The following is a 23,156-nucleotide window of genomic DNA, read 5'->3' on the forward strand; positions in this document are numbered from 1 at the left end:
TAACATGGCCAGTGCCATGTTAGATGCAAGACCAATACAAACGTTTTCATAGTTATTGGCTGGGTTTTTTGCAGAGTTTTTTTGTGTGTGTGTTTAAGGGTATTCCCCTGCTGCTTTTGCAGTGCCAGTAAGGATGTAATGCTGATGATGAAACTGACTTTCCTGATGTTCCTCCCTTTCATTTTTTCTATGTATATTTAGGAAGGAATTTTCTTCAAGATAATTGTAAAGTGGTCTAAAAATCTTGAAATCACCAGCTAATGGAACAATTAAAGTTAGGATGTCCCAGCCTACTTTAAAAGAAAATTGAGTACTTAAAACTTTGAATTTTATGCAAGCTGATAGTGGGAGTATAGGCTTCAGTTCTGTAAATTGCTTCATTTGAGTGGAAAACTTGTAGGTCGGAGTTAACTGTTAGTGTATTTTCCCAGTATTATCATACAGTGTTCTCTTTTCTTGACAGCGCTATGAGCCTGTGATAAGCAGAACAGTGAGTTCTTAAAGTTTAATCCTGGAGCAGAGAGCTGGATAATCCAAGTTTTCAGCTGCATCAGACCAAAACAAGCGTTGAGCTTCTCTGCCTCTGAAATGTGCTTTGCTCCTAGAACTGCAGTTCCTTATATATCGAGGCAGTTGTGTAACGTTTGCAGAGCAGTTATATTTAACCAATTCTGTTACAAGTGATAGGCTATGCTGTAAAGAGTTAATCAAAATGAAGGAGATATTGTCCTCTAATTCAGTATCTCTTCAAGATCTATTCAGCAGCATATGCTGCTATTTTTACAAAATGAATCTGTTGCCAGTCTACAGAACACATTTTTCTGAGTGAAGCATGAGAACGCTCAGCATTATGAAAGTAACTAAGCTCATTAGTGGCAAGGGAGGGCTTTGCTGTATTAACTGTGATGTTGTAATATCTCTGTCTAATTAGCTCTTTTACTAATTAGATTTAGAGCAATTAAAAGCTTTAAAGACTTCTGAGAAGTTTTTTGAAAGGACTGTAAATTTCAGGTACATGACTTCCTCTTTTGGAAGGAGCATCTTTGTGCATGCTCACTGGTGTCAGTGGCTGACTTAGATTAGTTTCCAGTTAATTATTGAAGGCTGTATGTAGTCTATCACTGTTAGCACTGTCCTAGTACTATATGTGTAACTTCTCTAAAGATCTGGGTGTTCTGCAAAGACTGGCAGCCATTTGGTGTTCAGTTCAGCAGAGCCAGAAACAGAAGACGTGCACACGTAGTGCTCTCATGTGGAGAGGTTATATTTTTCTTGGTTTAAAATAAACCATTTTGATTGAAAGCATCTGCTTTTTCTTTTGCATAACAAAAATGTTTTCCAAAATTAAAGTCTTCTAAAGCATAAGTCTTTGCAGTCTCCTGCAGAGATTTTTATCCAAAACCCAGCAGTTTAATTTACAAAAATGTGTTGTACTTAAAACTATCATGATGAAGTCTTACTCATGATCTTTCAGATTCACAGAGAACCTTTAGCAAATGGTACTGTGGCTCTCTTATTTTTCCTTAAAGAGCTGTAAAATTCTAACTTTGAATTTCTGTCCTATCTTGAGTATAGATTAAAGCTTAAAGCCAAAATATACACAGAATTGGTTAAATCAGACTAGTTTTAAGCCTATTGACTGTATCTGTTTAGCAGCTTGGTCATTCTGAAGCTTTAGTGCTCTGAGAGTTGAGCTGAGTATCTCTCTGGATGAAGATCCCATCTTTAGGTTTGAATGCTCAGTAACAGAGCTGTAGTTTCTAGTAAGAGATCAAATACTTCTCATGCTTTTTTGGAGAGGGTAGGGGCTCTGATTGTGGGGAGAATGTCGTTGGCTTTGTTAGATACTGAGCCAGAATTATGTGGTTGATGTTGTCAATTTATGTGCTTGTCATGCTAGGGAAATCATAAAGCAAGATCTTTAAGAAATGTCATTACTTTAGTAGTATGCCTGAAGGGTCCCATTTAGATGGAGAGCACATGGACAGAACATCTCAGTCATCAGCAAGCTGCTGAGAGCATCTTTATTTCTTTTGTCTTTAACACCGATGTCTTCTCTTCACTTGCTTTGGAAGAGAGAGCATCAGAAACCTACATGTGGATGGCTTCCCAGCCTGGAGGAGTCCCGCAGCGTGTTTAGGGATTCCAGGGCTCTTGCCTAGAGCTAGCAAAGAGCTGTGGGCTCTTCAGCTGAGCTTAAGCCAACAACTCTGCAGCTTTAGTCCAGGATTGCTGTTGATTTACAATGAGCTTTTAGGTAAGGTACCCAGATGTATGCTGTAGGCAAAATCTGTATGTGATGATGGGAGAAGAGTGAAAAGCTGTCATGGGAGCTGTTATAGCATTGATCAGATGCTTTAAAAATAAGATAATATGTCTTTGTGTATTAGCAGCACTTCTTTTTCTTAGGCGCTACAGTTTATTTTCCTACTGAAACATTCAAATGAGGAATCTGATGTGTAGTTTGGACCAGAGGTTTTTTTTAACAACTTATGTTTGTCATAGCTAATTTTTTTTTTCACACACATGTGATTACATGTTAAATACTTGTCACTGCTGAAGGATGGCGCTTCCTCCTATAAGTTGCTGTTAAAATTGTTTGACCGGGCTGACGCTCTGTCTCCCGAGTACCAGCTTTCAGTGACTTTCACTTTTGGACTTTCCTGTGAAGGATTTGGTGAGTTAAAGGGTAACACTCTTGGCAGAATTCCTACCTGTGTGTATAACACTTTACAAAGTTGGTTTAGCAGCATGATGAAGAGAAATAAATATTCTACTTCTTCCCTTTGCTATCTATAGAGTGGGGAGAGCTGAAGGGCAGTAGAGAAGGTTGTTCTACAGGCCAGTATTAGAGTAGCATCTGGATATCCTAGGTCTAGGGCCAACCAGCTGGTGGATTGTTTAACTCCTAAAGCAGTGGAGGCTTATTAACTTTGATTTTTGTTCATTATGGAAATTATCTCTGTAATAGGAATATTTTGGAAGCAAGCACTCAAGCTGCTGGAATAAAACCACTAGTGATGGTTAACGTAAGTGTTCTCTTTTGCCTCAATTTTCTGAAAGGACCCATTATTAAGGTAAGTATTTCTAAGTGAATGCGAATCAGAACAGAATAGTTAAACGTGCTGTGCACTGACCTTCTCAGCTTTGAAGTAAGCTTAATAGAAGAAATCCTTAATTAATGTATTCCAGGAATAATTCCTTGGCATTGCAGAATCAAATTTTAGACTTTTGGTCAGAGAGAAGTATTCGATGTCTGCATTGTTACAGAGTATTTTGTCTGCTTGATGTTGCTCAGCAAACCAACTGGAAAAAAAAAAAAGAGGCTTCACTTAACTTCTGTGGCTCTTCTGTCTCCACCTTCTGGAAGCTGATAGCCAATAATTTAATACCAGCTTACTGAGTTAATTAACTGGAAAGCAAATGTCTTTCAAGATGCATGTTTTGACCCTAGTTAAGGATGTCATCAGGATTTTGTTTTAGTTAATCCAAAACACTGAGTCTAGGGAGCAAGTAATTGGGATGAAAATTCTCTTTAAGCCCAAACTGCCTTTTTTTTTTTATCATCTCTGCAGAATGTGTCAGATTGAAGTCAGACAGGAGGTTAGCTGGTTTAACTGTACTGGGGGCATACTGTTTCAAAAGAATTGAGTAAAACTGTAATGTTTCAGATGACCTCTTCCATTCATTACCATCTGAATGTTCTTGGCATATGTTTTCAGAGGTGAAGAACTATAATTGAGAATTTGAGAGGACAGTCTGTTCCACCAGAGCTAGTGTGCTGAAGGCTGTGCCTTCAAAGAGAATAAACTGTGCCTTGTATCAGACCTGCAGATGAGAAGATGTAGAAGGGGAGACAGCCAGAGGGCAGTACTTCAGCAAAGTATGGTCTCCCTCTCGCTTGTTTTTTGGGTGGTGTTTTCTTTGTGCTGTTCCATACCTTGGGCTATTCCCTGGCTAGCAGTATTGTAATGTGGATCAAATTATTGTCTTGGTTAGTCAGACTAATAGGTCAATTGGCTGCAGGCAGAGCCATGAGCTGCGAGTGAAAGCTTTGTAGTCTGTTGTCACATGGTGATTTTTCACAATAGCCTTTAGCTGGGAATTTAAGTCTTTTTCCCTGGCCATTCTTGTCCCTTTTCAGGTTGCAGCTGCTCCCTGGTGGTTGCCTGTGAAGGGAGCCAACTGGAAGCACCCTGAGGGTCCTGACTCAAATATCTCCAACAGGTAAGCCATAAATGGCCATTCAATTATAATACACAGTGCTTGTAAATATACCTGTAAACTTGTACCGGGAGTGGAGGTGCAAGAAGGGGTTTTTAATTATAACCTGCTTGCTGCTGCTTCTGTGACTATTTTCACATTTTCTAATGTGTTGCATGCAATAATCAGTGGTCATACGGTCAATGGCATAGTAGTATTTCAAAAAGGTCTGTAAGTGCTTTCCACCCAAGGGAAAAGAGACCATAGTGAAATGTGCTTCAGTGTGTTTTCTATTCACATTTATATATCAGCAGTGAAACAGAGTAGGTCTTTAAAGGATCAGCAACTTTAGAGTATTCAGTGCAGATCTGGTTGTGGAGCTGCATGCGTACTGTAGGAGTCCATGTAGTGTGTCCTCCATCTGGAATTTGAAGGCTTATCTCTCTGGCAGCAGATGACTGAAGAGTTTTGTGCTTTTTAATGTATTCTGACTTTGCAGGCTGATTGTGGAAAATCAGTTGTGACTTTGTTATCTAGAAGCTCTAAATGGAAAACTGTATTTTTCCTTAGCCCATAGTTAGTGCCATGCTTTGTGAGCATGAACCCTGAAACTTGCTGATCCCATGTCTTTCTACAATCTCTTTCAGTTCAGAAGTGGTATGAATTTTATGCCTAGAAAATCAAAAAGCTTCATTTTTCTCAGGTGCTTTTTATGGATACTGCAGAACTAGCCCTGGGTTGCACATGTTGAAAGCCGTTGTTCAGTTACGTATATTACGTATATGTATGCTTACTTGGATGTGACTGTCTTCATTTGGGACTTCTTACAGTGCAACTCTTTCTCTTGCTTGGCAGGTGTCAGTGAAGTTGACACTAGCTGCCTTAATCAACTAGTTAAAGTTTCAAAACTGCTGTTTGAAATAAAGTCAGACTCTCTAGCCTAGATCAAGTAGATGCTGGCATGTTTTTGAGTCCTCTAAGGACAGGGCTATGTTAGTGTAACATCATCTGATGGCTGAACTGCTTAGTAACAAGTCCGTTGTCTGTTCTCCAAGGGCAATGAAAGAATTATCTGAAACAAAAATAGAGATAGTATCAGGAGGCATTGTTAGGGGGAGACACAGAAATTTAGGTCACAGCAGATCAGGGTTGGAAACTTGCCATGTAAATCTAGTCTTGTAGAAGTATGGTGCAAACCTAGCTTAGTACAACTGCTGGTGAACTTGCCTCATGGAACAGGCATACGCTGGCTTGTTAAATGAGACAGGAAAGAGAAGTTAATAGGAAGTCCTCTGTATCTGTCTTCTGGACCAGTACCTTCAGCTCTTGAAGTATCTTGGTCTATTAGAGGCTTGGATGGGGAGGATCCTTGTGACAAGAATGACTAGGCATTGTTTCTGTCTTTTTCTGGAAAAAGAGGCCAGGATTTTAAGGGCAATCCTGGAACCAAACCAAAGGGAAGATGGGAGCTTTTGTGTAAACTGTGGACTGCTTGAAACACATGTGTTAAATTTCTGAAGTTCACTGTTTCCTGGATTGGGTGCTGCAAAAGATGATGTTGCTAAGAGTAAGGACTCTTTCTCATCTCACCTCTCCCTCAAAAACCCCACAACTTACGGCAAAGAAAGAAGCTGCAGCAAAGAGAAGAGTGCCCAGGGAAGTGAAGAGCATTTGCCATTAAATTGCGGTGTAATTTTTCCTATTGAGAATCTTGGCTTCTTGTTAAGATACTGTTAAACTAGCCTAGCAAGGAGTAGTAATGCTGCAGGCTTTTGGTGTCTTCCTTTGGGTCTCTCAGCACCTGCGTTTCCACAGAAGCCAGTGTGTCAATAGTTCTTCACCAGCTCCTGGCTGCAGCAGGTTTCTGAGGTGAGACCAGGAGAAAGCACAAGCTACAAATGTCTTTGTTAACTGTATAGAGCTATACATGAAAGCACGATTAGACAAACAGAACTTAATTTTTTCCTCTTCCTTGTTTGTCTGTTGGCTGCATTTCCCACCTGGCATCTACTAGTAGTTTGCTGTCTGTCTTTAAATAGCTTCTTGTCTGTAAAAGTAATCTGATACCTTGTCCAGTTGTAACTGAACTGTGAACTTCCTCACAGTCCTTTGTGGCCATCTCTTAAAGGAGTTTCATGAAGAGCTTGCGCTGTATAGCTGTGAGATTGCCTACTTCTGCTGATGATCTTGTCTTATTTATTTTGTTCCCCAGAATGGATCATCCAGTTCTTCATGTTTCCTGGAATGATGCTGTGGCATTCTGCACATGGGCAGGGAAACGATTACCAACTGAGGCTGAATGGGAATACAGCTGTCGAGGGGGCCTTGAAAATAGGTACCTGTCACAAATGTGTCCCTGCTAAATGTTTAAAACTGGTATTTACAAGATAGGAAAGAGCTGTGTAGGTTTTTATTACCCTCAATGTCTTTTTCTTGTGTAGTATGCACATCTGTGGTAAATATAACTCTGACTTACTCTGAACAGATTCCTTTAGGTAAGTGAATTTCCCTGAGTACCTAAATGGTATATTGTAATCGGAACTCTATAATGGGAGGAGAATGCAGAGAGCCCAAGAGAGGAGGAGATGTGACACAATGCCAAGACACAGGACTGCTGCTATTGCAGAGATGAAAGGTATAGCGAAGGACCTTAGTGCCAAGGCCAAAAGGGTTGCAAAAGAGCTTAAGAAGTAAATAACTACATCACTGCACAGCAACTGTAGGGCCCCTGGATCCAGATCTGACTGTGGGCTTGGGGAGGAGGGGAAGACAAGGTGAATAGCAGGTTTATGTCTTCTCCATCCTGTGGCCTGGACTACATACTGCACAGGGCAGCGCAAGTGCTGCCTTTCCCTCCTCCATGTGTGAATTGTCCTTGTAGAACCCTTGCTCTCCTGAAAACCTGCTAGATGTTGGTAAAAATGGAACTGGAATACAAACAGTTCTCTGGGGTAAGGGGGGGAGGAAGGGGGGGCTGTGTGGTATGTCTCATTTTTTTTATTAAAAGTGTTTGACAGCTGTTCTTCTGTATGTCTTTTAACAGACTTTTCCCATGGGGCAACAAGCTTCAGCCAAAAGGTCAACATTATGCCAATATCTGGCAGGGAGTGTTCCCAACTAATAACACTGCAGAAGATGGATACAAAGGAACTGCGCCTGTAAGTGTGTCTCAAAGTGAATTAATCATATGCAAATGAACTTAGCTTTCCTAAAAGTGAGGTCTGTGTTCAACACAATGAACCATGGCTGTTTCCCATTCCTGTACTTTGTCACCTTTAGATTTACAGTATATTTCACTGCAGTCTTGAGTATTACCAAGGAACATTTTTTAAAAGCTAATTGAAAAGTAAAGATTACTTTCGTTTTAACTTTTAGTTCCTCTCAAACTGACCTCTTTTCTCCCATTTCCAGTTGGTTTGTAGTCAGATGCTGAAACACTTTCTGCCTGCACTTTTGGTATTACAATTTTTTGAACTCTCATTTTTTGGGTGGTAGTTCCTGAGGCACAAAAATTATGCAATAGTTTAAAAGAAATTAAACTTCCGTTTTCAGAAAGGTTGAGTCTGTCTAGTATGGCAAACAAAGGAGTAGAATTTTAAAGGCAATCAAGAATGTGAATGAGTTATTAAATGGTAGTTAAAGTAAAAGTAAAGTAAAAGTTTCATCAGTAGAGAAGTCTGCATATGCATGAGTTGACAGCCACCCTTGCTTTTCTTTGATGGGAAGGGGAATCTGGAAGTTGTAAGCATGGGCATGGAGGTCAGATCGCTAATACTATGTGCAGGTCTGTGTCTGTGCCTGCCTTTAGAGGATCAGTCTCCAAAACCAATGAGAAGATGCTATCTGCCATACTGGAAATGTGGTGCTGAGAGCATTGAGGATGATAATAGCTCATTCTTTCATTCTGTTTTATTTAAATGGAGTATGTAAAAGTGTTATAGTTCTGCACTACTAATTTGGTGTCTGCTTTTGAGATAGGAAGGCAGAAGCTCCTAGTAAAGACAAATGCTCCTCAGCAGGCTGGTCTTCAGGATTAAAAACCTTATTTCACGTTGAGTGGTTTACAGAACTGCCACTTGTGTTCCATATCTTGTATAGGTCACTGCATTTCCTCCCAATGGATATGGCTTGTACAACATTGTAGGAAATGCCTGGGAATGGACGTCTGACTGGTGGGCTGTTCATCATTCAACAGATGAAGTTCACAACCCTGTAAGTATTTTATTGGCATCACATGAAGTATAGAATTCCCTCTTGCTACTCTGATCTGGTTGCTGTTTGAAAACCTACTGTTCTTTGCTCCTCTCTGCTGTGTCTTGGATGGGCTGTGTTCTGGTGAGTTAGGACATATCGCACCACAAGTCATCAACACTGGAATTGTAGTGCTGTAGTGCAATTCTTTGTTGTTGTTGTTGTACAGACCTTCACAACTGGTTAGCAGTTGAGTACTTCCAAACTGGCATCATATTACATAAATCAAGAATATGCCAATGCAGTGGAATTACTTTCCAAAAAAAAAGGTTTTTTTTTTATGTTGCTATAAGCTGTACTACTTTTTGGGTTTGTGGGTTTTGTTTGTTTGTTTTTGTTTTGGTTTTGGTTTTTTTTCCCCTAGGTAGAGAACAAACCATTGTGAGTTATCTTTATGGCTTCTACTAGCTCGTTTAAAACTCAACGTGTAATAAAGCTGAAGTTTATGGGGAAAAGTAGCATACCAGGCTTTGAGAGGTTAATCTTTGTTTTTCTTTGTGGCAGGCAGAGAAAGAGGTCCTCCAGGGTAAGCTTTGTATGTGGGGTTTCTCATGCAGTATCTCTCAGAAGATTCAAGTTCCAGTATTGCATTTCCTTCTCTTTCATTTATCCAAGATGATTAAATCTGAGAAATACACTGCTCTGCTCTCACAGAGCTTGTTTTGTTCGGACACAGTTATCTGTAATGAGAAAACCAATTAAACCTCACGGGGCAGGAGCTCTGTTTGCTGCAGGATTTGAGTATCCCCATGCTGTGGTCTCTTATGCTACATGTAGCCTTTCTTTGGTGTGCTGGACATAATTGGAGGCCTTTCTGGGAAGTCAGCAATTGAAAGTAGGTTGAGGAACTTGCTAAACTTTTTTTGCTGTACTGTACATTTCAGAGGTTGACATTCTGCTATTCTTCCAGAAGGATGTGTCTAGCAAGAGAAATCAGGCTCATCTTGGGGTCTAGATTGCTCTAGATCTGTACTAGCAGTTCCATCACACTGATGGAACATCTGGAGACCTCCTAACCCATACCGATCACATTGGCCAATTTCAAGTTACCTGAATCCCAGTAAGCTACCACAGGTCTTTCTAGTGACTTCGGCTATGTGTCGGACAGTGCGTTACATACATCTTCCCAAGTAACTGAAATGCTTGGGACTGTAGCTTCTTTTCCTTGTTTGATTTAAAATATGATGGACTATTCTCTAATTTTTGTTGGTAGGCAGCCTTAGTAGCCTAGCAATGGCTAAAGAACCTCCTTTTCCTTGGGACCTTGGCCGTGTTGTATCTCCATCTATTACCTTTCTCACATACTGCACAAATTCATATGTTGTGATTTGAATATTTCACAGTAGTCAAAATTTTCTGCCAGTTTCTGTAATTCAGCAATAATGGAAAGCTGTAATGCATGAATTTTCTCTTGAATGTATAAACACACCTATCTTTTTCCAATATTGACTCAAGGCTTTCATATATATACAGCTGAAATTTATATAGAAATAGAACTTACACTTAGCATTCAAACTGATTCTTTGGATTTTTTTTTTTCTGTTTGCATACTGATTGATTAGGAAAGAAACATCTGCTGTCTTGCAATTCTGTTTCCATTCTGGTGGGTGTTTTATATGCAACTAAGGATAAATTTTTTTTGTACCTTATGAATGGAAACAAGGCCAGTTTAAGAGCAACATTTCTAAAGATGAAGTGTTGAGTAGCTAACAGAATGTAAATTTGGATGAAAGTGAAGAACAATAAAACTAGAAAACTTTCCCATGTCAGAGTAGGTGAGTACCGATTTGATTGCAGCCTGGTAAGTCGTGGTAGGAGGAGGAGAGTGAGCAAAGCTGAGCCTTCCGTTCCAGACTGTGTGGTCACTCACCACGGTTTGTACCAGGGAAACTTCTGCTTTACCCCTCTCGCTACTGAAGCTTCACCTCAGTGCCTGGAACCAGTGCACCATGATCTGCATACGCCGCCTTAATTGGGGTGGGGGGAAAGGACCCCTTGTCCACTCCCACCCTTTCAGAGACAAACAGCATCTGTGTCCCTAGGAAAGAACACAGGTCTGGCAGTTCGTAGCATATTGCAGTTGTCCCTGTTCTTGTTCATCTCTCTCCGTCTGACAGCTACATCAGTTTTGGCTGCTTGTTTGTGCAGTGATCTCTGGGCACAGGGAAAAGTGCACAGCTCTCTAGAAGTCTTCTTGCCTAGCAAGGAGTGGCAACACTGGGAAGCAAAAATAGAGTAACTAGGCCGAGCCTGAAGAATAAAAACACTTTTGATGCTGTGTGTATATATAGAACTTAAAAGTCACAGATCTTGGGTCTATTGCACCCAGATATGTTCTAGAGTTTTGTTGTTTGTGGTTTTTTTTTGTCTGTAGGTTAGCATAAGGTAATGTGCATTATTTGTTTCAACAGATACCTCTTAAAGGCTCTGTGTCATCACTGGCAAAGTCTTAGAGCTTTTTTTCATGTAAGATGACTGGCTTTTGTAGGTGAAAGGCATGAAACAACTAATCTGTGTGGAAGTTACTGTGGTAATAATGGAAAGAACCTCCAGGAGTCTTCATTCAAACTGTAGCTTTCAGCTAATCCATTTGCTGCCATTGATACTAGTTAACCTCATCTTATTTTGCTTTATAATGAAAAACAGATTTCTCTGCCTATGTCAGCCTTCCCAACTTGTCCAAGTTGCACAAAATCCAGCTAGCTAGAATCATATATTTTGCTGAACTACAGCTACTGCGGTATGATGCTTGAAAAAAAATCCTTTTTCTTAAGTATTGCAATGGTGCACCTTCATTAGAATAACTGATTTAAATGAGATGCTTTTGTGTTTATAATGTCAATGCAGCAGTGCTTCGGTGTTGAATTAAGGTGATGGTGAGAAACAGGTGTCGTGTGACTTTTGCTCTCTGTTAAATTTAAGTGGCTATGAGTTTGCTTAGGATTTTAAATTCGGCACAAACATTTTGCAGATGCTTCAGAAAGTTTTTAAAAATTAGGTGTTAGCAATGATGCTTTTAGGGTTTTTTCAGTTAGAAACTAATTGTCAGAATCTAGTGTCTGAGGCAGAGCACTTCAAAGTGAATTCCAAAGGGTTTTTCTGATTAAATGGATAAGGAAACTGAATCTCATAATGTGAAAAGGTGTCCCAAAATAGCCAGGCTGCAGTATCTTCTGAGACATTAAAAATGATTAGCACCATATCTATCAGAGCCAATCTCTTAAGTCTCTCCAGAGTACAAGTCAGCGTAACCTATATATAGGATGTGTTCCTTCTGCCTAAAAGACTAGGAATTCTTCTAGAGGGTCAGAGCTTACTGAAAGTTTTTTAACATATTTAGTTTAACATCTGAAATCTTCAAAGCAGTTTTCTAGTACTGGAGAGATTTTGGGTATACTGTGGATTGGTCACAAGGAATGTATGGAATTTTGCATACAGATTCTTTCTTTTTTTTTTTTTTTTCTGTAATTCATTGGCTTGCATTCACAAATAGTTACCAAGAGCAAAAATAAACTGGGACACCTGAAAGTGCTTTGTAATTTGTTTGCTACTTTTTAAGGTATTAGATTTAGATTATGCTCTAACAATGGAACAATCAATGTTCTTCCTCTTCTTTGTCAGGTGTAGGACTGTGCAGGTAAGTATTGAAGCCAAATAAACAACACTGAAAGTTTTTTATGCAGTTCAAGAAGTATATAGAATGCAGAGCTTGGTACTGCGTCCTTGAAATTATAAACTATGAAGTGCCAGGAACACTGGACACTATTAGCAATAGTGGGGTTTTGGGAATGCAGCCAGAACTTTCAAGTTAGTGGCATTGAAAGGCATCATAATACGTTATGCAGGTAAATTTTAAGAGCAGAGCATTAGTATAACTGGAGATTTGTTTGTACAGACCTTTCTTTAAGAATTTAATTAGACAATTCTACAACTACAAGTCTCCTCAACTGTTCTAGTCCAGACACTTCTTTGTATAGTAGTGATGGCTTGTTCAAAACATAAAGAGCAAGTAGCTTTTATTTTGAATTCTGCTTCTCATCAATTTGTGTAGTGAGCTGCAAATGTCTCTGTTCATTTTTGACTTAATGAAAGTCTCCCCATTTTACAAGTGTACAGGATCTGTGAAGATTAGTGTGCTGTACTTAGACTAGCTGTGAAAGCAAATAAACAATATTATATTTGGAGGGATTTTAAGTAACAAATTGTATATAGTGAGTGACCTTACTTGTCATCTGGAATATAGTGAATGGTCCCTAGATTTTGTGTGAGACAATGGGCTTGTTACTCTCCCAGAAAAAGATGGGAAGCATCCAAGCCAGTAACATTCACTTAGTGCAGCAGGATAGTCCAGTGGAAATCTCATATATCCGGAATCCAGAACAAGCCAGAATAAGCCAAATCTAAAATAGCCGTCTGTGGAAAACTCTTTTACACATGGAAATGGAAGTAACTTCTAACTTTTCTGAATTTCAAGTGGAATAGTGTCTCTCAATTGTGACCTGTTCTTCTAACTTCCCCTCACCTCTCAGCATAGTTCTTGTGTATACTCTATGTTCACTAACCACTAAAAGCCTTTCTAAGCAGAACTTTGTTGTGCGTTTAGATTTAGGGTGCCAGAATGTTACCTACCGTGGCTGTTTTCCGGTACACATTGTGCATTCTGGGGATACTTTATTAAGGGATTCTTTACTTGAGTGAGTGCCAGGAGATCAAGGAGCTAGCTTGCTGCTGTTCTCTGAAATTACTTTGCTTGCACTTGAAGACATCTTGGAGTTGCACAGAACGGGGCCACACAGCAGTACAAAGACAGTCTTGCAGTATGTCTTAATCATGTAGGTGAAGTGGTTTTTGTGTGGTCAAACTCAGTTTGCAGGGAATTGTAAAATCCACTTGAGAAAATGTAAAACTGATACTTGAACTCCTGCAGTATTGGCAGTGGGTGAGAAGCCAGAGTACTGCTTTTGTCAGAAATAAGTGCTTCTGCGCTGAGTTTTCTCATGAGTGGAAAAAAATCCAGTTTAAGACAAACTCACAAAAAATGTTTAATACATCTTGCAGCTACTATTTGGTGCGCGAGGGCAGGATTAGGAGGCACCAGGGTGGTGTTTTTTTCCCTTTGAAAAATGTAAATGATCATTTGGCAGACAGTAGCGAAGTGTGTGTGAGATCAATCAAACCACAATCCCTTTATGGGGCCATTTTAATTGTGGTGACTTCCAGCTCAGATTTTTTTGTATACAGTGTATAGCTTTTTATGACCTGCAGTTCTCTGTTTGAAAACTGATGTAGCTCAAAACAGAGTGGCCGTGTAGCTAACTGTGCATAGAAAATTATGATGCAACTTCAGAAGGCATTTGTTTGATGTAATGAAAGAAATACAACTTTCTTTTTCATTTAAAAAAAAAAAAAAGCTTCTGTGATGTATTTTAGTAACTCTTTAAAGAATAATCCTATTTATAAGCTTTGGTAATTGAATGCACAAGCACTTGTAATTATGCAATCAGACTATAATATGTCTGTTATAACATTATACTACAAAATAAACTTGCCAATATACAGTAAATTCTGTTCTTTAAATCTGGGATCAAAGTCTGGACAGCTCTGGCTCTTTACATATGGACAGCAAATGTCCTTCCACTTCTGTACCAGGTGGTACACTTCTCTAGATAATAGCGTAAAACAATATTGTTTGATGGAACAAAGACTTGCTTGTTTTAATGTGACCTTAATTGCTGTGCTCTGATTAGTTTTTATTATGGGTAAGCACAATCAAAGCATGTTTCCTTTATCTACAAGGAAGATACAAGCAGGAGCAAATACTAACATTGAAGGCTTTCTGCTTTTTTTAATTATAAGAAATATGTGATATTGAGCTGTAACATTGTCTGGCCAAAGTTAGATAATGTTCGTACACTCTTACTTTAGCAAGTATGTTAAATGCATGCATTATTCTTGAAAAGCTATTGACTGGGGGGATCTTGGCTTTTCAGGATGCCCTACCTGAAGTCTCTATAGTTCTGTGGAAGACAAAGCAGTGAAGTTTTTTGGGGGTTGGTTGGGTTTTTTTTTTCAATACTCTCTAAGCAGCCAGTGCTCAGACAGGAATGAGTTTACATTTCTACATCTGCAGATGTAAGGACTGCTAACGTTCTTTGTAAAACAAGAGAAGCTTAAGCAAGTGATATAGGTAGGAGAAAGACTACCCAGAGAAAAGGACTCTGGTCAGAAGGGCATGTATGGAACTCTTGTGTACAGCATCAGAAGCAGGGTGTCGCTGGTAAGGACATCTAGCTCTTAACACCTTTCAAGAAGTTGAAATCTCTTACTCCAGTTTGTCTACAGGGACTTGGCTTCTTCCATTCCCAGCTCCAAACTGAGATAAAGGGGCTTTGTTTTGGATAACGGAGATAGTTCACGCTACAGGCGTACCAAGGAGCTGCAGCACCCTTCTACCTACCCAGACAAAATCAACTTCATAAGCTAAGAGAATAGAGTCCAGGTGGCTTCTTCCTGCATGTGACATGTTTGAGGTTTCTTCAGTAAGGCTGAGGTAGAGAAAGGAATATAAAAAGAAGACGTTAGGCAGTACGGGGGAAGGACAGCTGCTTGCCCTGAGCTTTGCCACAGCAGCTGAGCTGTGAACTTACTGGGAGCTGTAGTAAAGGGCTCCTGAAGTAAAGGAATGCAAATATGGCCCTTGGCTGGGGATGCTGACGAAGCATCTGGGGGACTTTGAAATCCTCAGTCTCTAGCGCTAAGTAGGGGGCTTGCACAGGATGCAAAAGCAAACCATAGAAAGGAAACACAAGGCTTGATTCCAACACCACGTTCTCCTTGGGTAGACAAACCTGTGATACAAAAGTACAAAACAATGTAAATGGTGATGCTCATCAGACTGGAATACGAATGCCTTTTTGACACAGTTTTGGTTGTTTTCAGGTCAGCTCACATGGCTTTGCTGGGCACCTTGGTGATATATGGTGCCTTTTATAGAGAAGCTGAGCTACATGTGAATGAAAGCATAATCACTGCCTGCTTTGTTCAATCTTATGGTTCTAATTTTAACTCCACAATAGCCTTCAAATAAGGAGAGTCTGTTAGCTGAATTTTTAACACTAGGAAGGAGAAATGAATTCACCATGCCCAACCTTTGAGGATCTGTGGCTCTTTAACCTCCCTTAATTTAATTTGAGTGCAGTCACGGGCTGAGAAAGGTATCAGTCTAGTTGGTCTCTTGCATACAGTTACTTGCGCATTTGATTTTGTACCTATGTAAGTAGCTGGATACAACTATGAGGAAATCTGGTTATCCCAACTTCGTTTTATCTTTTCCTTTGCTAAACTGCAGAGCAAGTCAGGGAAATATCAACAGCAAGAGAATTAAACATAGCCCATGGACAGTTGTCAAACAGGCAGTGATTGTTTCTCCAACTAATGTCTAGTGATTTTCTGTGTTTCCAAGAACTTTGCCAATTGTTTTATGATTAACTCTCTACCTTCAGTGATTTTTAAAAAATTATCTATCACGAGGATAATGTTTTGTAATAGAATAGATTATTGGAGAATACTATATCAGATTTTTGCAGGTGGTAAAGCGTTTCAGTGCCATAATCCTGCTTCAGAGGCTGGGGATGGCGTTCAATTTAGCTTGGGTTTTTGTTACCAAATAACCTTTGATGCTCAATTTTTGCCTGGCAGAAGATATTTGTAATTAATAAAAAGACTGTATGCAATTACCATTTTCTGTGGTTCACATGCTTCTTCAGTATATGTTATCCCTGTATCATTGCTGGAACATACAATAGTCTTATGGCTGGATAATAAACCTTCTAATCCTAAATTAGCATTCTCCTCTTAGTTTGTAAAAGTTACTTTGGAGCTAATAGCAAAGATTGCTGCTCTGTATTTGCATGACAATTTTTAATGGGAAATCCTGCTCAACAGCTCCATTGTTCTCTGTTTTGTCTTGTTCTCATGTCGCTTTTTTTAGGTCAGTTTTATTCTGGCTGGCTCTACCCTGGCTTCCCTTAAAATGAGATTAACAGGCTGTTTGATTTCATTGTGCTTGTTAGTGGCTTATCTTAGAGTGGGGCTCAGTGCATCTGCACGCAAGTTTTGTGAAGACAATTTCCAGAGACCTTGGCAATGGAGTAAGCCTGTCCTGTGGAGGAGCACCCTGGCTTGGGAAGGAGCGAACACTGCCTGTGGGTGTGGTTTTCCTTGAGTATTTGTAGGGTATTAAATGCAGTAGTAAGCAAATTTTTTTTTTTCCTATCTCATGTAAAATTTTGCAATAAATGTGAAACTGCTGAAGTTTCAGTATGGTAAGCTTTTGATATGGAGACTCTGAAAGCAGTCAAACTCAGTGGATGCTGTCAGTAGCTTCTGTAGTACTAGCATCAACTTTCAGGATTTTCTTACAGTCCCCGTGATTTATACTCAGTGTTACAAATCTTGTCCTGTTGTTGATTCTTCTAGAACTTCACCTCTGGTAATGCCGGAGCTGGGTGGGAGACAACTATATCCCTTGATACAGGGTGGGGCAGTGTGGTGACCAGGTGTAACCAAACTGGTCAAATCAGTGGACAGTGTCATTCCCTGTGAAATCCCCTCTTTAGGAACTACTTCTTAAAGGGAAATTATTCCTGGATTCAGGAGATACTACAGAAGTGAAATTTTTGTTCGGTGACTGCATTTATAGTGGTCAAGGTGTTGTTCTTAAGGCTTTGCAGAAAGCACAGCACCCTTCAGATACTTCCAGGATAAATGGCTGCTGGACAGGAGGAGACAAAATAATTGGCACAATTTCTTTTTCAGCAGTTTTCTGTTTTTAACGTATTAGGGTACTTTTTTATGGTACTATTTTGCATCATTTACATACTCTGTAGCAATGAATTCTTTTTTCCTAACTGCTAAAAACTGGGCTGATGACTTTCTTGTAACCTATGTATATTGATAAAGAAAATGCAGGGATTTGGAGAACATCATAGCTCTTTTTTTCTTCCTGTATTCCACAAATTCTTCTGATAAGGTTTTGTTTACAAATACGGACTTGATTTATACACCCTACTAACCAGTGAAGAAACAACAGCTTGTACCTCGAGTTAAGTGAAAAATTCTTTATTGGAGGCTTGTACATGATAAGGAAATGTTTTTGTTGCACGCTAGTGTAACGTACAGAAATAGAAATACATGCAAATCTTACAACTTTGAGAGGATTCTTAGTGGCAGTACCAACTTCTAGGCTAGGCTTGCCATTAACTAATAAAACACAATTTATTTTCTTGATCTTGTTTGTCACTTCTGTAAGACATATTCTCGTGGCTCCTTCCTAAAAGTAGTTTCTCAATGCACGTGGAGTGTAGAAAGCATGTAAGAATATTTGGTATCAACAGTGGAAACATGAAGTATAGCAGTAGTCTCTAAGCATTAGATGAGTGTGGTAGTAACTTTCACAGCTAAAAGGAATGAAATGGGAGAATTGCTCACCCGCATAATAAATATGCATCAAAGCAAGCTGAAGAGTGTGTTATCAAGGAAACACAGCTTTCTCCTTGAACTATTAGGCCATCGTTTGGAGTTCGAATTGAAAAAGAAGAGTGAAATAACCTCTTTAAATCAATTCTAGGGCGAATTTCACAAGCACTTCAAATAAATCATATACATTACTCTGCAAATGTACATGCAATTACAAAATTGTTGCTGGTAAGTGCAGTGCTTTCTGCAGACCTCTTTAGCTGACATGATCCCACATAACAACAAATTCAGTACATAGTGACTGGGAGATGATACAGAATGTCTTGCTGCACAGTCACTAATTTGTGTTTCAGACTTTATTTTGGACTGGAAAGAGAATAAGCACCAAACACTGGGCATTACAGCCCCTCATCACACCTGGCCACCAAACAATAGAACTGTGTTTGGAAAAGTGGGAGTTCCCTGTATTCCTTTTGGAGGCTCATGGGTTCGCGTATGTTTGTTTCATTGCAGTGGAACTGATGAGAATCGCAGATTTCACTACGTGTGCAGGCCTGTGTGTGAAAATTTCCTAATCTCTCATTAAGAAAAGTCTGAAACTACAGAAACTTACCTGTTTCCAAAGATCAGTACTCTCTCATGATTGCCACTGGGCTTGTTACAGCGTATTACCAGGTGCTTTACAGAAACAAAGCACAGGGCACTCTTGGCCAGTGGGCAGCAACTCCAGTGTTAAATATTTGCAGCAGTGGGGAGGGAGAACAATTACTCTCATCTGTCTGCAAGTTGTTTACAATGTAATTATTTCAAGCTTTCTGGTTCAGGCAGACGCAGCTGAAATTTGTTTATTTTGAATATTTATGGCTGCTCCTTATCTGTCTCCCTATTCTTACAGCTCTCTGCCTTTACCCTGTAATTGGCAATTGTTCTTCCTCAAATACTCACCAGTGTCCTCTCCTCCGCAGAAAGGGCCCTCATCAGGGACGGACAGAGTGAAGAAGGGTGGATCCTATATGTGCCATAAGGTAATGTGAAAAGGCCTGTGGTATTTTCATATTGATCTTTTCTCTAAAAGTACCTGACTCGAGAATGAAATGATCTTCTGACAGAGTTTCCTGGCAGCCTGGATACTTGTTAAGGGGTTTAATGCAATTTAAGGAAAAGCAATACCTAATGGTCTTAAGGAATTCTTTCTGGTTTGCTTGGAATTAAAACAAACAAACTGCTTTACCCAGTATGGTTTTTTAGATGTAGAAGTTAAAATTTATGTATGCCTCTAATGGTATTTTCATTATAGTGCTTGACTGGTACTTCTAAGAGTAGAAAGTATGGATGTGACTTTTTTCAGTTCTAGAATGACTCTCGATCCAGAAAGATTGCTGGGAGATGAATGTTTCAGCTTAGTTGATAGCAGACTTGAAATTCTTTCTGAAAAGTCTGGTTACCACCAGAATGCAATAGCCGTTCATGACACAAATCATGTTTTAAACTCTGTTCACGCTGCGCTGGTAAAAATGCTCATTGTAGATCTCCTTTTTCATTAAAGCTGTCCTGTTCTTTTTCCCTTTCAAAGCCTGCAGCTGGCAAATAATTCTCCTAATTAGATTAAATTTTCTACAGTGAGATCCCATTTTCTACACTGATTTCCTTCTTAGGTGAAATCAATGTCAGATGTTAATTAGCAGTTTTGATTAAATTAACACTGGAATAGACTCTTCTTCAGTGATGAATAATGTGACCCATTTTAAAGGCTTGCGAAGATTCTAGTCTGTCCTACTCTTTTTTGTAGGTGATAAAACTAGGCTGTGTATCCAGACAAAAAACCCCACTGAATACTGTTAGTACAAGGGCTCTTTATTAGGTGCCTAAAAATCTGTTCAGACTAATCTATTCTACTGCTGTTCTACCTCTCTTAGTTGACAAAGGCTAAACTTTGCACCTTTTTACATGTATGCTTAGCAGCTATTTTTATTTTCAAAATAGTTCAGCTTCTAAACCCTATGGTGTACTGCTGAGGTTTGGGGCAGACCTCTGCAGCGTGCGCCGCTCTTTGAGGGCAGCAGCTGCTCCCTGGCTCTGCACTGCCGCCCGAGCTGGTGAGGAACCGTTGTTTGAATCTCCTTAGATGGAGATGCTGTTAACTTATGGAGACAAACATTGGTGACCTGCTGCCTCTGCGGGGACAGCGTGGTTCACAGGGCTGTTCCTCTGATGACAGAGCCCGTTTCGGTTGTCATCACCCTCCTGGTCATAAATATTGAACTGTTTAGTAGCTGTGCCCAAACTCCTGAAAGGGATTTGGGTTTAGAGGAGAAAAACTACCCTCTCCTCCTTGCTCTCCTCTGCCACACCCCCACCCCCCAAAAAAACCCCAAACCAAACCAAAACCAAAACAAACAAACAAACAAAAAAAAACAAGGGAGGGGGAGAGAAAAAAATATGTTTGCTTTTTAACCTAGCCATTCCAGAAGTCTGGTTTGGAGCCTGACTACATGCAGCTGAACCAGTCTGAATGGCAGTGGTGTTGTTTTGTCAGAGGCCAGGAGCCTGTAGTGGGAGGATAGGAACAAAAAGCCGGAGCTAGATGTTTTGAAGTAACAGCAAAGTGGGGCAGAACTTGGATGGATTGTACTGGAGTTGCTACATAAACGCAGGGTCTGCTACCCCAGCGCTTTATTAGTGAAATTACCAGTGTGACTGTCCTTCTTCCATGCTACGATGGGTAACTGCTTCTGGGCAGCCTAACTTAATGCAGCAAACTGCTTAAACTGGTTACTTCTGCAGTTTGGAAACCACTATTCCTAATGTCCAGTAATTGAGAATTTGTAGCACCGTGAATAGCACAAGTTTTTCTCTTTTCAAGTAGTGCAAGTATATTAACACGCACTGAGACGCGGCCAAATCTGCACAGCCAGGCAGCATACAAAACACGTTGTAGACCAGTGTCTATACCCTGCTGTAAAGATAACTGACCTTGTCCTGTTTAGATTCATTTCGTTGTGTGTAAGTTAACAGCCTTTCTCAAAATAACTTGTACAAAGCACCCTGCAGCAGTCCTTTTCTGAATCTTTTAAGATGACATTTTTGATCTAAGTGGTCTATCACAGAAATACCAAATCCTACAAGCACAAGACAAACAACACTGGGAATGAAAGCCCAGTCATCCCTTGGAATACTGATGCAGAGATCAAGGCACTGAGGTGCTTTCTCTTCCTCTGAGCGGAGAAGCAGAGTGGTCATTTTAGCTTCTTCTGGGAGCAGGATGTATTACTAGTCGACATTCGTGTTATCAGACACTTTGCCATTCAAACTACCTCTTGTATCACCTGCAACTGGTCTCTGTATACAGTGGGATTTCCCTTATTTCTAACACAGTGATTTTGGTCTGTGTCAGTTCATTGATCTTTCCAACAGCATTTGAAATGTTTTGCTGTATTAATCTAACAAACTCTTGCCTAAGGAAACACAAGCTGTGATATACTCTATAAGTTCTTATTTCTTTCCCCCCTCTTACTCTCCAGTCTTACTGCTACAGGTATCGCTGCGTGGCCCGTAGTCAAAACACTCCTGACAGCTCTGCTTCAAATCTGGGATTCCGCTGTGCAGCAGACGCCTTGCCAGAGTGACCGTGACCAAGTGGGCTGTCGCACTGAGACGTGAAGGGCTGAATTTCACCCAAGGAAGAAGAGATGTGTGGAGTGTCACTTGCTGATGACACAGAGTAGAAAAATCTCGCACTTAAACTTCCTGCTGGGGGGAAAAAACCCAGCACTACTCAACATTGGTTGAAGAACTTTCCTGTATTTATCTTTGGGGAAGCTGGCCTGGACTCTTATCCTGACCAAACCTTTTATCGGTGAATTCTGTTGGTTTTAGCGAGAGTATTCTGGAGTTAACAAAACTGAGCAGAAACATGCTGATTTAAAAGGTTAATTAATAGCTCCTTTAGAAAAGATCTTTATTAAATAGTTTTATTTATGTATAGTTTGAATTTCTACACAAGGACTTTATAAACTTCTAGACAGCTTTAGAAGAAATTTGAAGCAGTTAAAGTCTAGACAACTTTAAAAGAAAAGTGAAGGAGTTAGGAAGAGGTGGGGAGTGGAAGACAGACAGCTATCGACCCAGGCGGTTAGTGCAGCCCTTGTATTACATTCCTGTTGCAGTGAAAATCAGGTCCAGAAATGTGCTTTTTCTGATGAGATACTTGCTTCTCTTTAGTAAGTGCCTCTGCAACTGAGGGACGATAATCCTCAGGGTGATGATGATTAGAAATGATGTACGTATTTGAATAAAATTTCAAGCATTGCTTTACACTGAAGACTTCTATTGATGGAAAAACACTGGCAATTTCCTTTGAATTTCTCTTGGACATGGTGTAAGCTTATTTTGGGGACTTGCAAATTGCAAAAATGGCATCGTTAGAAGCTGAAGCTAACAATAATCTTGAATAAAAGATCATAAAAGTGAAAAGATGGCAGATGTAACTGTGAGCCCTAAGGCCTAATAAGGTAAATTTTGAAACTGTTGTCTCTGTTTAAAAAAAAAAAAAAAAAAATCCCACTTAAAGAGGAATTTTAGCGAGGAGGAAGGGAAATGGGAATAATGAGCGCTACCTCATTTTGGGATCTGAATGTATTTCAGGCCTCTCACGAGGTGTTTTGCACTGTCACTTACTCTAGGATGCAGTATCTGGTCATATTTCTGTGCCAGGCAATTGTTTGCTCCAAGCGGAGGCTGGACAAGAAATCGCCTATGCAGTGAGCTCTGCACGGGGAGGGCTGTCCTTTTGAATGCGGCACAGCAGCAGCGTTGCTGCCCTCTAACAGGCCTCTAACTGCCTGTGTGTAAACCAGGGATTGAACCTGGCCATCTTGTCAGCTGCTTTCAGACCCAAAAGTGAAAAATGGGGTGGATTAACAAAAACTTTTGCGTTGTTGCCAGTCTTTCCCAGCATTGTCTTTTCTGCAGTAAGTCGGGTTTCGGTTTAGTACAACCTGGGGTTAATGCAAATCCATCACTTGCCAGCTCCGTCTCCACTCATGTTTCATGTTGAAGGGAAGATATTGGAGAACCTCTGGGGAGCCCTTCAATAAACACCAGCCGGGGGGGAAAGGTAATTCTCGCAAGCAGAAAAAAATGATTCCAGAATACACCACTAGGACTTGGCACTCACATAAGCACGATAAAAGCTGTGGTAAATATTTTGTGTGGTAAAGACTGCC

The 23,156-nt window shown here is 40.0% G+C and overlaps 1 protein-coding gene across 1 annotated transcript in view; it reads left to right on the plus strand.

Annotated features, from left to right (window-relative positions):
• The window catches only part of SUMF1 (sulfatase modifying factor 1), a 32,029-nt gene extending 10,472 nt beyond the window's left edge, over window positions 1–21,557 (plus strand). Inside the window, exons 3-8 of the mRNA XM_009572132.1 lie at window positions 4,145–4,227; window positions 6,416–6,538; window positions 7,247–7,361; window positions 8,302–8,415; window positions 18,897–18,956; window positions 21,453–21,557. Of these exons, the coding sequence (XP_009570427.1) occupies window positions 4,145–4,227; window positions 6,416–6,538; window positions 7,247–7,361; window positions 8,302–8,415; window positions 18,897–18,956; window positions 21,453–21,557 (600 nt within the window). The remainder of the gene's footprint in view (window positions 1–4,144; window positions 4,228–6,415; window positions 6,539–7,246; window positions 7,362–8,301; window positions 8,416–18,896; window positions 18,957–21,452) is intronic.
• Window positions 21,558–23,156: the final 1,599 nt, after the last annotated feature.

Source organism: Fulmarus glacialis, unplaced genomic scaffold, assembly GCF_000690835.1.
Source record: "Fulmarus glacialis isolate BGI_N327 unplaced genomic scaffold, ASM69083v1 scaffold21072, whole genome shotgun sequence".
Classification (NCBI taxonomy): domain Eukaryota; kingdom Metazoa; phylum Chordata; class Aves; order Procellariiformes; family Procellariidae; genus Fulmarus; species Fulmarus glacialis.